Here is a 15868-nt window from a genome sequence, read left to right as displayed (position 1 = left end):
ACTAGTACAGTCAAAGTACAACCTTACCAAGTTTCCAAGTACAGATTTTACACTTAGTATTACCTTACTGAAATAATTTCCTTACTGAAATAATTTCCTTACTGAAATAGCTGATTTGCAAAAACAAGGGATTCACAGGTGACAAAAGGAGAGATTTGAGCAGACTTTTAGTCACCAGACTAAACAGAGAACCTATGCAAACACACTGCCAACCGAAGCTTTCAGAGGGAATAACTGCATTATCCACACAGCAAAAGAATACTTGCTTAAGACAACCAAACCTAGCTTCGAGAAAGGTGGCTTTAAGAAAAAATAACAACCACCACAATGTATTTCAGTGGAAGACTTTCATTTAAACTGCTCCATAATCAGTTGTGGCAGGTAATGAGAATTCATAAGGCAAAGCAGAGCATCGCCAGATGCTGCAAGACCTGTCAGACCTCAAAGCAAACACTCAATAGCAGTGTTCCAACAGACCAAGAGCAAACCTTGTCTTTCAAGGCTCACTTTGGCCAGTATCTGAATTTCAGCACGGGTGTTTGGGAATGTGGAATGCATTTATAAGAGTCCCTTCTGCGCTGCAGCTTCCTGGACATTCACATTCTGGAAACCGCTTAAAAGAATGGCAACAAAAAAAATCTGCATTTCAAAGATCTGCACTTGGGAGAGAAATGTGTGTTCCAGCATTTCCAAGCCAAGTAGAGGATTAAGGTTTTTAATGCACTAGCTGAATTAGAAATGTGAAAGTAGATATACTACTTGTTTCTAATCATGGAATAATCTATTCCTTTTGGAAAGCATACAGGGAGGATGGGAGAAGCTTTAGTCATGCTAACAGATTTTGTCTTTTTAAACCAAGAATTAAATCTCATCAGCTACTTCACATTAAAAAAAAACAAAACACAAAGTAAGACTCATCACATAACATCCACATAAAGTCGCATTCAGTAAGACTGGTGTCCTCATGGTTTTGAGCAAATGATTGCTTGTATCAGCTCGTGAAAGCCTAAAGCCACATGGCTTAGTCCTGAGAGTTTGCTGTCCTTCTCTTAATACTTGCTGTGATTACCAGGTTTAGAGAGGAGACACGGACCAGCTTGGAAACTGTAAATCATTAATGAGTTAGGTAGTTACAGCTGAATCCTTCAATCCTAAGAACAGCCTAAATGTCTCCTTTCCACTAGATATCAAAAAATGTGCCTGGAAGTCAAAGCTGTAGGAGAGCAACTGTTCAATTACATTAGCTCTGGGGGAATATCTGCAATAACATGGGTATCATCATCTGTCCTCAGGTTTTGTGGTTGGTTTGGGGTTTTTTATTTCCTGGGTGACTGAAATACCATTCTGTGTCAAACTAACCCAGATTTATTGCAAGGAAAATGACCTGGCAAGCCATTAAGGGTTTTCTGTTTCTGAGCCGCTGTTAATTCCCTGACACCGGTTTACAGGGCTTTCAGAGAAAGCCAATGAACATGGGCACGCTGCTATTTCAAACGCTGGTTTAATGAGACTGCCATGAACTGTGAATAAAAGGCAGTCCTGTGAAGTAAAAGGAATGAACAGAGTCTCCTGTGAGTCAGCTCTGGGACAAACAAGACTGCACCTACAAATTGGGGATTTCCAATTAGCAACGCAGCGAACAGAGAAGCCGACATACAATGAAGCGACTGCAACTGCAGGGCTTAAACACAACTCCCATTAATGAGAGGCAAAAAACATTCCTTCTGCACATGAATGAATAAACGATCAGCATCTTTCAGATGATGGGGAAAAACACCCAAACAAAAGCAGCTATTAACTTTCCCTCCTGATTCTGTTTTGCACAGTGTGGTTCTTTGTCCCAGGCACAATTCCCACTCAAGAATTCACAAAAACATAGTTTTATGGAATAAATGAAGGTCTAAAGGATCTTTAAAAGGCTAAAAGGTCTTCCCTAAAAATAAATAAAACGTGTTAAGTCATCATCACCGAAGAAAAACATCATACTCAGCTTTGCCCCCTATTTTCTGACATTTAACGTACACGAAGCCAAGCTACTTAAGTTTATTTGCTGCTTACTGAAATAAACAGGGCCTCTCAATACTGTCATATATTAATAGTCATGAGGATATTATTTACTTTCCACTTCCTCTCCGAGGATTTAAAAATAGGAGAGGGGTGTTTTTCTGTACTGCAGGACAAAAACAACCCCAAAACTATCCAGAATAGCAGCTATAACAATCCAACAGAGGAAGTAAGAAAGATTTAAAACCGAGCCTCTTCTGTTCAAACAAGTGTGCACAAGTGCTCTCATTGTCATACACAAATAAGCCAAGAGTACAAGTAACTGTGGCTCAGTGCCATGCTGAGCACCTGAGCAGAGGAGGCTCCTGGCTGTGGCCTGGCTCTCCAGGCTCGCTCATCCTCAAACCCATGCAGCAAGCACAGGGAAAACTCACAAGCTGGGTACAGGCTGGAGGTGAGCTGAACCCCCAAAGTTGTCGAAAAGAGGTCAAAAAGAAACCAGGCTTTGCAGCCCATGGAACAGAAACCCATGCAGAGGAAGGGTGGAGATAAGCAAAGAGACAGTAAGCGCAGACAGCTTGAAAACCCGAGAAGGATCTTGCCCCATAGCTGGGCAAAGCTCCCACAGCAGGAGATTGAACCCAAAAGACAGGGGGAGTGGGAAACACATGGAGGATGTGATGCACAGTACAAAGACCATGGGTGGAGGCCCCTGAACTGGCCGGGCAAGGACTCTGGGGGCCAGGAATATAGGCTGGACTCTTGGAGAGGGAGTTTATCACACAGTAGCTTTTCAGGAAAGCCATAAGATCCAAAAGGCAAAGCCTGAGAGGCAATGACTGGAAGCAATTAAATGACTAAGTAGAAGAACACAAGGGAAGAGATGAGGGCAGGCTAGAGTAGACAAGGGAGGACAACAAAATGGGCAGAGAGGAAGGAAGGGGCCGCTAGAAGCTGCACGTGCTGGGGCTTATTCTTCTCTGAGTCTGGAAAGGAACATGATGTCATTGTCCCCCCTCTGTCAGCAAATATCTAAGGCGAAAAGTCCCCTGTCTCTTAATACCAACTCCTTTAGAGCACAGTCTACTGCTGTCATCAGCTAGTCTGCTTGCCTAAGTGGCAGATGTCAATGGGTTGGATCCAAAGGTTTCAATCCAACTGTTCACACCCATGTGGCTCCCCACTGCACAATTTCTGGCCATTCACTCCATGTTTTGAAAAACAAGGAAATTACACACCCAGAAACTGTGCCAAAAGTACTTTAAAAGATTACAGACTGAAGGCAACAAACTGCAAGGAAATACCAGTACTTGGTAGTTTATACACAGAGAAATTATCAAGATGGTTTTAATCTGTCTCAGAGCAGGACTTGAATAATATGAAGTAAATCGTGCATGGGGCCATGCTCTGGACAAGGAAGAAACAAAATATTGAATGGTTGCTCATTAACTGAGCACCATCCATGCTGGACAATAAATAGAGCAGGAATCATGCAGAAAAAAATGGCGTGTGACAGTGTAATTAAAGACTTGTCATAATATAAACACATAACAGGGCCAAAATTAAATCAGGCCTTTCTTACCTGGTGAATACATAATTTTGCATCTAATGATGTCTAAACATGTCTTTTTGTGTGCATGCAGCATCAGTCATCACCATGCCAAAGCGGTGCTGTTTTTTGAATAAACTTTAGTTAGGAAGCAATGAGTTCAGTTACTTGCATTGAAACAGCACTCGCAGGTTTCAAAGACTGAGACACATAATGCCGCACGTATGCATAAAACAGAGAGCCCTTGGCTTTTCTGGGGTGGAGTCTTTAAACAACCACAACATCACACAAATATCTGACATCGCTGTCATGGACAGTGGGATTGAGTGCGCCCTCAGCAAGTTTGCCGATGACACCAAGCTGTGTGGTCCAGTTGATATGCTGGAGGGAAGGGATGCCATCCAGAGGGACCTTGACACGCTTGTGAGGTGGGCTGATGCCAACCTTATGAAGTTCAACCATGGCAAGTGCAAGGTCCTACACCTGGGTCGGAGCAATCCCAGGCACAGCTACAGGTTGGGCAGAGAAGAGATTCAGAGCAGCCCCGCGGAGAAGGACTTGGGGGTGCTGGTTGATGAGAAAATGAACATGAGCCGGCTTCAGTGTGCGTTCACAGCCCAGAAAGGCAACCGTATCCTGGGCTGCATCAAAAGGAGCGTGACCAGCAGGTCGAAGGAGGTGATCCTGCCCCTCTGCTCTTGTGAGACCTCACCTGGAGTATTGTGTGCAGTTCTGGTGTCCTCAACATAAAAAGGACATGGAGCTGTTGGAACAAGTCCAGAGGAGGGCCATGAGGATGATCAGGGGACTGGAGCACCTCCCGTATGAAGACAGGCTGAGGAAGTTGGGGCTGTTCAGCCTGGAGAAGAGAAGGCTGCATGGAGACCTCATAGCAGCCTTCCAGTATCTGAAGGGGCCCTATAGGGATGCTGGGGAGGGACTCTTCGTCAGGGACTGTAGTGACAGGACAAGGGGTAATGGGTTAAAACTTAAACAGGGGAAGTTTAGATTGGATATAAGGAGGAAGTTTTTTCCTGTGAGGGTGGTGAGGCAGTGGAATGGGTTGCCCATGGAGGTTGTGAGTGCTCCATCCTTGGCAGTGTTCAAGGCCAGGTTGGATGAAGCCTTGTGTGGGATGGTGTAGTGTGAGGTATCCCTGCCCATGGCAGGGGGGTTGGAACTAGATGATCTTGAGGTCCTTTCCAACCCTAACTATTCTATGATTCTATGATTCTATAAATAGTGGTAGAAAAGAAGAGCGCATTACTGTGCTTCATCTTCCAGCACATGCCATGGGAACAGAGATATGTAATTCTCTTCCCAGGTTTACACAAGGATTCTCTGGAAGACAGTCACAGGCCAGAGAGCATAAATCCTTGGCTGAATCCAGAGCTTGAAGTATAGCGGCACCCACCTCTCCCATGTTTGTAGACTCTAGCAGAGTCTTCTGGTGGCCTCAGGTACCATCTCAGCCTGACTATAAATGTCATTACTGACTGCAGGTGAAAGAGAATAAGATTCACATATTGCTAGCAAACATTTCCTAAGGAGACATGACACAGACACAGCAGTAGCCAGAGCCATTGTTCAGATTCACTATGGAAAAAATGGTCTAAAGAGCTTAGTTCAGAGAAGAGTAAATCACACAATAAATCCACCTCTGCAATACACCTCCCCAAGGGGGGGCAAGCTTCATTCAAGACTTAAGCCTACTGAATAAAAGAATGGCAGAGCCTTAGCAAACCTGCTACAATTAACAAAAGCTTGCAACATCATAGAAGCATCATCCCACTGTTATCAGGATAACAATGACAGTTATCTGTCATCTTTCAGCAGACTGTGCCTTCCTAAGCCTTAGGACTTGGAGCCCTGCTTGTCTTTTGGAGTAAAATTGTGCTGTCCAATTCTCAGTTCAATTTTAAACATCAATTCCCTAAAAAAATCAGCCCAAGACCAGTGATAATTCAGCACTTCCTTTTCTCTCCTTTCTCACAGAGGCAATCCAACACCAACCTTTGCTCAGAGCATCACAGACCAGGAGCTTGCTCCTTTATTTTCAAAACCTCACAACCCTCTGGAGATCACCAGTGAGAGAGGAAGGAAAGGAAAAGCTTAGGCTGGCTTCATTGCTTAATGCTCCAGGTTACTCATTTTGCTTTCCTAGAGAAGAAAATCATTTTGACGGCTGGACCCCCAGGCCTTTTTCACCAGAGGCTGAATCCCAAACTCTCCTGGAATTTCTCTGCAATTTCTATTGTTCTGGCATTTGCAAAGCCCTGTATCCCTTCCTTGCTATTTTGCTGTTGCACGGCAAGAACCTTTTAAGCCAGCAACAAGTATCCAGGTTTTTCTTTTGTTGTATGTTTGCCCCTGACCAAAAGAATACATTAATAATAGTTACCTTAGTGTTTTCTCATAAGCATGCAGTGCTATTTACTACTGCACTTTACCTATAAATGCAACCACCAATGACCTTCAGGGTGTGTGAGTGCTACCAAGAACAACTTCCTGAAGTTTAACAAAGTTGTGCCACATCTTACAGAAAGGGTCTTCCTCACACTTCTACAGCCCGGGCAGTTTCATATTCTGAGCCACACCTTCCTCTACAAAGCTCCCTCTAAACTTCAAGAAAAGATGAAGTTTGCATGCATTAAATCCTGTATCTGGGAAACTGGTCACACTATTCTGCTTATATTGGTTATGAATCTAGGAAACAGCAGTGCGCTGCATGGCAAGGGGAAGCATTAAAAAGTGCAGCTGAGACCTCCGCTTTTTGAACAGGAATTTCACGTTAGAGCAGGAAAGTGCTGCACTGGCATATTAATTAAAAAAACACACCCCATTGCTACACAAGAATTAGAAATAGAAGCACCCAGTGAGGAAAGCCAGATCAACACCAAGCAATTGCTACATAGTTGCAAGTTATGTGTGCCAACACTTTGATCCCCCCTTCCTGCTCTTCCTTCATGTTGGAGAACGGGGTCTGTTTCAGCTCAAACACCGGCTGCATGCTGTGCAGGGACTCAGGGAAGATATGTTATGACCTTAACATGCTTTTCCTCATAGTATGTCAATCTTAGGGCCAGCACAGCCATCCCTGGAATGCACCACATTCTGCAAAGCATTTCCATTTTCCTTCCCCTCCTACTGCAAAAGAAAGGAACATTGCTGCTGGTTTAATCATCAGATCACACTTATCCCTGCTTTAGCCTGAAGGATTTCATTGAATTTTGGATCAATGGGGTTTTGTGCCTGGGCCCCACAGTGCTAACAAGTAGTGAGCTCCCTCATTCTCTTCTGCGCATACACAGATTTAAAGTGATGTTGTTGAGCACAGCTCCAAGTACACCTGCTTCTTCTCTCATTCTGTCAGCTGGGGAAAAAAAACCCCAAAACAAACCAAAACTAAACCACCACAAAAACCTGATATAACAGCTCATGTATGAGGAAAATGGCAGTCTTCACCACCAGTCTACTGTCCATTCTAAAGGAAGGGTCTCACCAGCTAAGTCGCCATCAGCAGATGCAATAAAAATCGGGTTTTAGATCACCAAAGATAAACAGATTTCAGTTTGAAATGTACGCAAGCTATTAAGGAGTCTTGTTTTTCAAGAAGCTTAGACTGTGGGCTCACCATAGGATCATTGTTCGAAGCTCAAAACCATCAGGGTGATTAGGTGGTATGAGGGTATATACAGGCAGGACAGCATTTAGCAATGCTGAGCGTGAGACATGTATGAGACAGCATGACTAGTCTCCTACACTGGAGATATTCAAGGCCCGCCTGGACAAGTTCCTGTGTGATGTACTGTAGGTTACCCTGCTCTTGCAGGGGGGTTGGACTAGATGATCTTTTTAGGTCCCTTCCAACCCTTGGGATTCTGTGATTCTGTGATTCTGTGACTACAATTGTATGTAGCCTTGGAATTCAAAACAGTAAAAGAAAAAAATTAAAGAAACAGATCTCTGTTTTCCGTGGTTTCAACAAATCAAGAAAAAGAGAATGAGCAACAATAACTACAGACACAACTTGCACAAAGGACTCTGACAACTTGTTTTAACATATTCATGGATCTGACAAAGTATCACTATGGTGAGCAGTGAAGTGTTGGCACTGATAAGGCTTTTTAACAGGACACATATATGTATACTGCACCATCACAGTGAAAGCACTAAAGGTCTGGCCTTGCCCCAAACAGAAGTACAAGCTTGACATGAAAGTTCCTGCCTGCACTTCTCCATTTGTGTCATATAGGAGTATATATGCTGTCACAAGTCTCTTTCAGGTCTTAAAACTCAGGGAGATGGATCTAACTCATAACTGATCCTAGCTACCCTGTTTCAGTGCATATGCCAGCATCCCCCAAAATTGCAATAAATCATGGTGATAAAACCTACAATTTCATCCAGACTCCTGAAGGCATCCAGGGCTGTAACACCCACATTCACTGAATAGCTGACGAGCGAGTGACAATAAAGAACAGAAATCATTCTGTACTAAGAATTTACATAACTAACTTTAGTTGCTGCTAATTAGACTGATCCCCCTTAACTCCTCCATTACATTTTCCTGCATTTTTCAGTCAGCTCTAGTAGCAAGGTATGTAATAAATTATTATTGAATAGAAATGTAATTGATCACAAGTACTTAAAAGTACCTATGAAACACTGCACAACTATTTTATTGTAGCGAAGACCTTACAACTAACAACCTGGTGCACTAGATAAGGTACCAGCAGCTACTGCACTGCGCCCAATCTGCCCTCCAACTTTGGAGTTTTTGAAATACTTAAAATCTTTCCCCCTCCCTTTTGCCACAGAAAAGATCTACACGAACCAGAGAAACATCAGCCGCAGAGGAGAAATTGTGCAATTAATTTTGTGTATTAGACAGTGACTTCAATATTTTTCCTTCTACCTTTTTTCATCTATAGCAAGAATTTAGAAAAGATGGATTGTATTTTAATAGAGCAATTGCCTTCAGCGCTTCCTACTTCATATCCTATAATCTGCCAATAGCACTAAAGACAGCGTACAGTGTATTTCAACTATTTTAATCTATCCTATGAAAGGAGTCAGCAAATGGAAGTAAGGAGAAGGCTGCAATCAGATCAGGTAGTGGTCACAGACCTCTATGTGAGGTGAACATCATTTTGAGAGCCAGTGAGCTGCAATACATTTAATCTTGCTGTTCCATATGACTGCAAGCACGTTCCATGTGGTTGTGAACTGAGAAGATCTCTTGGAATTACAAATGCTGTAGCAGCTTGTTTAGGTTTTTTATACTGACTAGCAACCACTGACATTAGACAAGCAGGCACTGGTCAAATTGTTCAGGCACCAAGAGGCTGTCATTCCATGCAACAAGAAGTTATCCTCTAAGCCTTCAGAAGAAAGAGGAATTCAGAGCAAGGCAAAAACTAGCAAAGAAGGTTGCCAGCAGTGTGCAGCATCCGTTAACCCATCCCAGCCTTTCTCCCAAGGCTCTCAGGCACAACTCTCATACAAATGTCTGGCAACAGGCTTCCCTCTCAGCCACTGGGACCAAGCCAGCTCTACTTTGGGCATCCCAGAGTGAACCATCATCAGACAACAGGCTGTCGCAAGCGTGTTGTACACAGTCAGTCACTTGAAAAGAGAAGCTGAGCAGCCTGCACCATGAGAGACCCTTTTAAAAAAGAAAGCAGCTATGTACAAGCAGAGCTAGATTTGCCATGTGCAGAAATCCATCACAACACTCAAAGAGGCAGCTGCCGAAAAACAAATGCCAGTTGGCATCATGGATGAGCTCCCTCCAAAGCCATCCCACGTGCAGTCTCTCCAACACAACTTCTGCAGCCTCTGCTGAAGCTGGAAAACCAGAGGCTTTCCCCATGGTGTAAGAAAGAGATGTTCCCAAAAGCAGCGGCAGGGTGAGGGCACCTAGAAAGAGTACAAAGCAAAGGAGAGGGGAAAGGAGCAGTAGGAAGAAAGAAAGAAACAGGGGTAAAAGAAACAAGGAACAAGAAGACAAAGTAAGACAGGAGACGCCTTTTATATTGGTACCCTCCACCACAGTATCCATCAGGGAAAATGGAAACAAACAAAAATATCAGTTGAGAAGCATTGAGAGAAACATGGAAAGAGCAAACAGCAGCCACACCAGTGTCATGTTCAGGTTACTCCTCCCCACCAGATCCTAAACTTTGGAGGCAAAATGTCAAAGGAGCCTTCTGGACAGCCCATTCTGGCCTGGTGTATCAGAAGTTACCAGTGACCCACGCACGAACATTTGGGATACAGGAGAAGAAATAAATTTGAACAAACAATTTTAGAAGCTGTTCCCAACAGCCAGAAAAGCCTCCGTGCTGCAGCAGCCAGCACTTACCCACTCCAAAAAGCCTCAACTTCGGTACTATTTTTGTGTCACAGATTCCCACACTGAGAGGCAACTGGACCAAAGCCACTCCCTTCCTTGTTAAAAGCAGAACCCAACCATGCACAAGTCAGACCAATCAGACAAAACACATGCAGGGCAGAAGCTCTCAAGTGGGTTGAACCATTTAATCTGCAGAAGAAAAAGAAAACAGCCTCTCTGATATGAGAAGCTACAGATCCCATGTAATGCTTAAATGTCATCACTACTGATGCAGCAAGATTATTTATAAGAGAACCCAACACAAACAACAACAAACAAACAGCTCCTGCTGAACTGATTAATGAGGGGTGTTATGTGGGAATAAAACACTCATAGAATCACAGAATCCTAGAATAGTTAAGAGTTGGAAAAGACATTAAGATCATCCAGTTCCAACCCCCCTGCCATGGGCAGGGACACCACATTAAACCATCCCACACAAGGCTCTGTCCAACCTGGCCTTGAACATTGTTGGGGATGGAGCATTCACAGCCTCCTTGGGCAACCGATTCCAGTGCCTCACCACCCTAACAGGAAAGAATGTCTTCCTTATATCCAATCTAAACTTCCCCTGTTTAAGTTTGAACCCGTTACCCCTTGTCCTGTCACTACAGTCCCTAATGAAGAGTCCCTCCCCAGCATCCCTATAGGCCCCCTTCAGATACTGGAAGGCTGCTATTAGGTCCCCATGCAGCCTTCTCTTCTCCAGGCTGAACAGCCCCAACTTTCTCAGCCTGTCTTCATACAGGAGGTGCTCCAGTCCCCTGATCATCCTCGTGGCCCTCCTCTGGACTTGTTCCAACAGTTCCATGTCCCTTTTCCAGATTTCAGGAGTGTTGCATGGGGCCCGTTCAGGTGCCAACCATTAAGTGATCAGAGAACTGATCTATCTTCCTGATCTATTTCAGGCACAAAACACTTTCTCCAAGGAATAGGTAGTGCAGGGCAATTCGTTATTACAGGTCTCTAAATGAAATCATACTGTGAGTGTTTTGTAGTTAGCAACAAAGGACACGCTGGACAAGGGCTACCAGGGAGACTGTACAAAAGTCAACGTTAAAAGAAAAACCCCCACGCTCTGACACACACCCGTGGGGTGGCTGCTGAGTCACACCACCTCAAATGCTCTTACTAACTCTGTGCAGTTCCACAGGGATAAGGGCGCCAAGCGCTGGTCCCATGCCAGAGTGTGGCCCTGGATTCCTGCCTTCCCCAGTGATCATGCCAAGAGCTGCTGGATGTGACCAGTGAAAATCCTTCTGTTACTGCTCAAGCCTGGCTCTCACCATTACATGCACATTCTTAAGTATAAAGCAGAAGTGGCTACCATATATACTACTTTCATATATATACGTAAATATGCATACACACATACATGTATGTACAGGGGGGTTGGACTAGATGATCTTTTTAGGTCCCTTCCAACCCTTGGGATTCTGTGATTCTGTGATTCTGTGATCCATGTGCACAAATCATACCTACAGGCACGTGTATATGTAGATATATAGCAATATCACATAATATGCTGCTTATACTGCTCTCACTTCAGACGTTATTGTATACATGCACATCTGCCTCCTCTTCACATTCAAACCAGCATTACAGTTTTGGCTTTCTCCAAAGCTGCAAAAAGGAGCATTGCCTAATATCATACTAGGATAGAAAGTCTCAGGACATGGACAGCCCTCAGATATTCTCTTCTTCCCAAGCAGAAGACATACCCTTTGCAATTCCATCCTCTTTCTTTCCTCAATTTTCCTTCCACCTTCCCATTTCTTTCCCTCTCCAGTAGCACAATAAAAATTGCAGTACATCTCAGGATAAACATGGGTAATCTAAAGTTAACCAAAAATGGATAAACCATTTTAACGTAAGATCAGCTACAAACTAAACCACAACACAGCGGCAGGCAGGCAGCAGTACCTCCGAATGGCCCACATGGCTTTGCTGGGCACAGAAAGGCCACCGCTCCGCTGCTCCTCAGGTGATGCTGGGTGGCAGGAGCTCCAGGTGCCCCGGTGAGAAAAGCGATGCTTCCCATTCTCCCGACCAGCCGAGGGGACCGGCAGCGAGGCAGAGGGAGAAGATGCGGATTGCTGCGCAGGTCTGTGGTGGATCCCCCCGTTTCTCCTGGTAATGCATGCAGAGAAAAGGGAAAAAAAGAGGGGAAAAGGGAAATAAAAGGACTTAAGGATTTTTAGTTTTCAGATGTACTCATCAAAAGGTTGAGCATTATGAAAACAGCACAACATGGCATCTAACTGCAACAGGTGACATTTTATTTAATCCAAAATACAAAGCCTTTGCATGCTGGGAGGACAGGATTTATCAGTTCCTAACTAGGTCTATCAGAAGAGATCTGACAGCAACAGAAGATGAGCACTCCCATATCAAGCTGTTCTCTGGTCCACTGGTAAGATGGGAAGCACTGTGAGGAAGAATACGGTGCTATTCCTAATTTTCTGCTGCAGAAAATAATTGGGTGTTCTGCCTCTTTTAGACAGAAACCAAATCTGTCCAGGTTGGGGGAAGGAGCAGGAGGAAGTGAGTTTTAGCAGCAAGTGGAAGGATGCTGGTTTTCTGCCCTTCTAAAAAAGTCAGCAGATCCTGAGCACCACAAACAGAGAACCAGAGCAAATATGAGAATGCAGCACATCTGGACTACAAAGCTTCCTCCCTGCATGCTAAATAACTGCCATACCTGGGCAACTGGATGCCACTGAAGCAAAGAAATAACCTGGATAGGCCATTGGAATGTGAACCTATAGGAAGGAGATGAGGGGAGGGAGGAGGAGGAAGGCACAGGTTTTCCCTACTTAATTGACATTTATGTTACCTTTAGCCAGGCAGCTCCTGGAGCGCGCCTGGCAGACTGCAAATGCAAATGTCAACAAGCATGCCGGCTGTCAGTCCCCAGAAAACTGCTCGCTGGCTACTTGCCCACCGGTTACACTGTTATGAATTACTTGTCTGGTCAAAATAGAAGTCCTCTGCCAATCCACTGCACCTGCTCTCGCACTGCTATTGCTGCTAGAGGGGCTGAGGGAGGGCAGGGGGGACTGAAAGTGGTCCATTCCCCATCAGGACCTAGAGGAAGGGCTGAAATGGGTGGGAAGATAGGATGCTTCTGAAAGAGAAGAATCCCTCTTCTCCTCCCTGCATTTGCTGCTCTCACATTGTGACAGCTCTGGTATTCCCCAAACCCTTCCGGGAGCTGATTTAATTACTACTGCAGAAACACAAATTCAGTGTCCTTTTTTATAGCCTAGATACACTAGCTCACACAGGGGTGCGACAGGCTCCAGAGCCTGTGGGGCAGCACTGCTGGGACCTTAAGAGGCAATGGCAGGAGCAAGACCTCCCATTCTCAATGGCAGTAAGCTTTTGTGTTTGCTCATCAACAGATCTGCACCAGGTATGGTTTTGGAGAGAAATGGATAAAAAACAGCTTCTATCAAACAAAAGACTTTTCATGGAGATACAGAATAGCACAGTTATTTGTGACACCAAGTGGGTGAGGGATACAAACTTCAAAGCATTTGATTTTTCTCCACTGACTTCTAAGAGCTGCTAATTATTCCAGTCATTCCAGAACTGGCTGAATATTTTCCCTCTTTTTCCATTCTGTAAGGACGGAAAGGATCAAACCTGATTTTGCTACTAAACATCACATGATATTCTAAAACTATGACATTATGGCTAAATAATCAAGCAGACATTGTAACTGGAGGGAGTTGAGCCAAAGAAATCGGAAGATGTTGATGCTTCGCTCAGAACTCCCACGGAAAAAAAATAGATGCTAGTCTTGCCAGAGTGAATTGAGCATTTTAGAGATCAGTTCTTCACATCTGCTCTATCTACCCAGCAAAAGTTACCAGGCAGCAAGAGAGTAACAATCTCCCCGCCTCAAGGTTTGTCAAATGTGTGCCATCGAATTGTGGGGGGCAAGTCCATCTCCCACTGTCTATAATCATATATATTTTGCACACGCAGGTGGCAACATCTGAAAAGCACAGCAAGTTACTCACAGTTTGAGTCCATTGCAGGAGAGGGAAAAGAAGTCATAAACCAAGCACACACCAAACACAGTGACTCCAGTTTCTTTCACCAGCATTGCACATGTCCCAAGGAATAAACTAAGCAGCAAAAAGAATGGGGAGGCAGTGGGAGGGAAATGTTCCCCAACATAAAGCTGATCCACACTCCTGAAAAACAGATTTGACATAAATATTTTACCTTTCCTGTTGTTTTCATGTTTACTACATTTACACAAATACTGACACACTTTTTCCTTAATTTCTTAAGATGCTGGTAATAGGTGACATGAATAATCTACACTGTTCACTGATAAATGAGGAAGGGTTTAGATACAGGGCAGGAAGGGAAAACACAAATATTGAGAGGTGCACCAAGAATGTGAGCAGAGAAGAGAAAAAAGACAAGCTGGAAGAAACAGAGGAAGGCAGAGTAAGTGCAGAGACAGAAAGGGCAGAAAAACACCTGCTTTCCATCATCTAGAACACACATGCTTAATTCTCCTTATGTGACAAAACGCACTATGCAAGCAAAAATTCCTCCATCCCACCCACAGCCCCCTGAGCCAAAGATGTGTCCTAATCACTAATGACTGGGCAGCAAGCCTGCAGGAGGGGGAAGAAGCATCAAAATCAAACAGGCAGATTCCTGCAGGGTCACTACCAGTTTTATGGCTCTGCAACCTTCTGATGAAAACAGCCCTGCGAACAGCCCAAGAGGGATATAAGCAGTTTTTCCATGTGGCCATGATGATAGTGCTATTCCTAAATGAAATAACAGTGCAAAAGGGGCAGAAACCCCATCCAAGTAAAGCTATTTCTTTATCTATACTTGTTCAGTCACAGTTCTAGGACACAGACCAGCAATTGGTGCCAAGTGTTAATCTGAAAAGGGTAAGTAATGGTCTAGATGCAATCCTTAACTCTTCAAGACCACGTATTTCAGAGTCACAGCATGTATTTCAAAGGCAGCCATGTGTCCTTTCTTCACTCTACACATGGACAATTTGCCTTAATTGAATATATTTCTTTACCATTTTTAGCTCTACAGGCCCTCCTCTAGTGTATGCTCAGCTGTAACATCAATGGAAGAAGGGACCTTGAATACTGACTTCTCTTTTTCTGTTTATAATGCTCTCATAAGCTTCATTTATTTGGTGCCACAGCTGAAAACAGGGGCCAGGGCACTTCCATGTAGTAGTGCTGGGAGAAGTACCTCTGCTAGCAACCAAAACCTGACGGGTTTCCCCTTTGTCTCCTCCTCTGACTACAGCAACTCATATTATCACAACCAACAGCAAGGATCCATACCTATTATAGGAGAGAAAAGCCAACAGAAAGAGTAGACAGGCTAGGACATCGGCTCTGCCTACTATACCTGTTACCTGAAAGGAAAAGAGACACGCAGGTATAAAGGCACATCTATAAAAAGGCATGTGCATTCAGTGAGCGTTTCAATGATCCATGCTAACTGCTACTATTTTAAGCTTTCTTTCAGTGTTATCCTCCCTCAACATAGTGAAATGTTACTTGGTTAGCCTAGGATACGCTCAGTTTTGTCTACTGCATTTCTCACTTGGCAAAACAAATGAGTAAACCAACAGTTCAGTCATTCTTTAATTTCTTACTAAAATATTAATAAAGTTGCATAGAGAAACGCCAGTTTTAGGGATATGTTTTAATTTTGCATAATAAGGCTCAAATGAGAAACACATCCAATTCCCAGAACTGAGATTTGTTAAAGGAAAACACTCATGAAAGAGCAACTCTTTGGAGAAGACTTATTATACAGAAGCGAGTTAATAATTAATATCTGAATGAACTTTATCACCAAAAAGCTATACAGTGAGACGTCATTTATTCTCTTTCTGAATAATCTGAGTT

General features: G+C 43.8%; 1 protein-coding gene across 1 annotated transcript in view; it reads right to left on the bottom strand.

Moving 5' to 3' along the window:
• Positions 1 to 15868, bottom strand: part of TMTC1 (transmembrane O-mannosyltransferase targeting cadherins 1) — a 149392-nt gene that overhangs the window by 119391 nt on the left and 14133 nt on the right. Inside the window, exons 3-5 of the mRNA XM_065682077.1 lie at positions 15296 to 15369; positions 13979 to 14155; positions 11874 to 12080 (exon numbers count right to left, since the gene is read on the bottom strand). Coding sequence (XP_065538149.1) covers positions 11874 to 12080; positions 13979 to 14155; positions 15296 to 15369 — 458 coding nt within the window. The remainder of the gene's footprint in view (positions 1 to 11873; positions 12081 to 13978; positions 14156 to 15295; positions 15370 to 15868) is intronic.

Source organism: Lathamus discolor, chromosome 1 (assembly GCF_037157495.1).
Source record: "Lathamus discolor isolate bLatDis1 chromosome 1, bLatDis1.hap1, whole genome shotgun sequence".
Taxonomy (NCBI): Eukaryota; Metazoa; Chordata; class Aves; order Psittaciformes; family Psittacidae; genus Lathamus; species Lathamus discolor.
The sequence above is the reverse complement of the archived record's forward strand: the minus strand, read 5'-3'. Positions and strand labels throughout refer to the sequence as shown.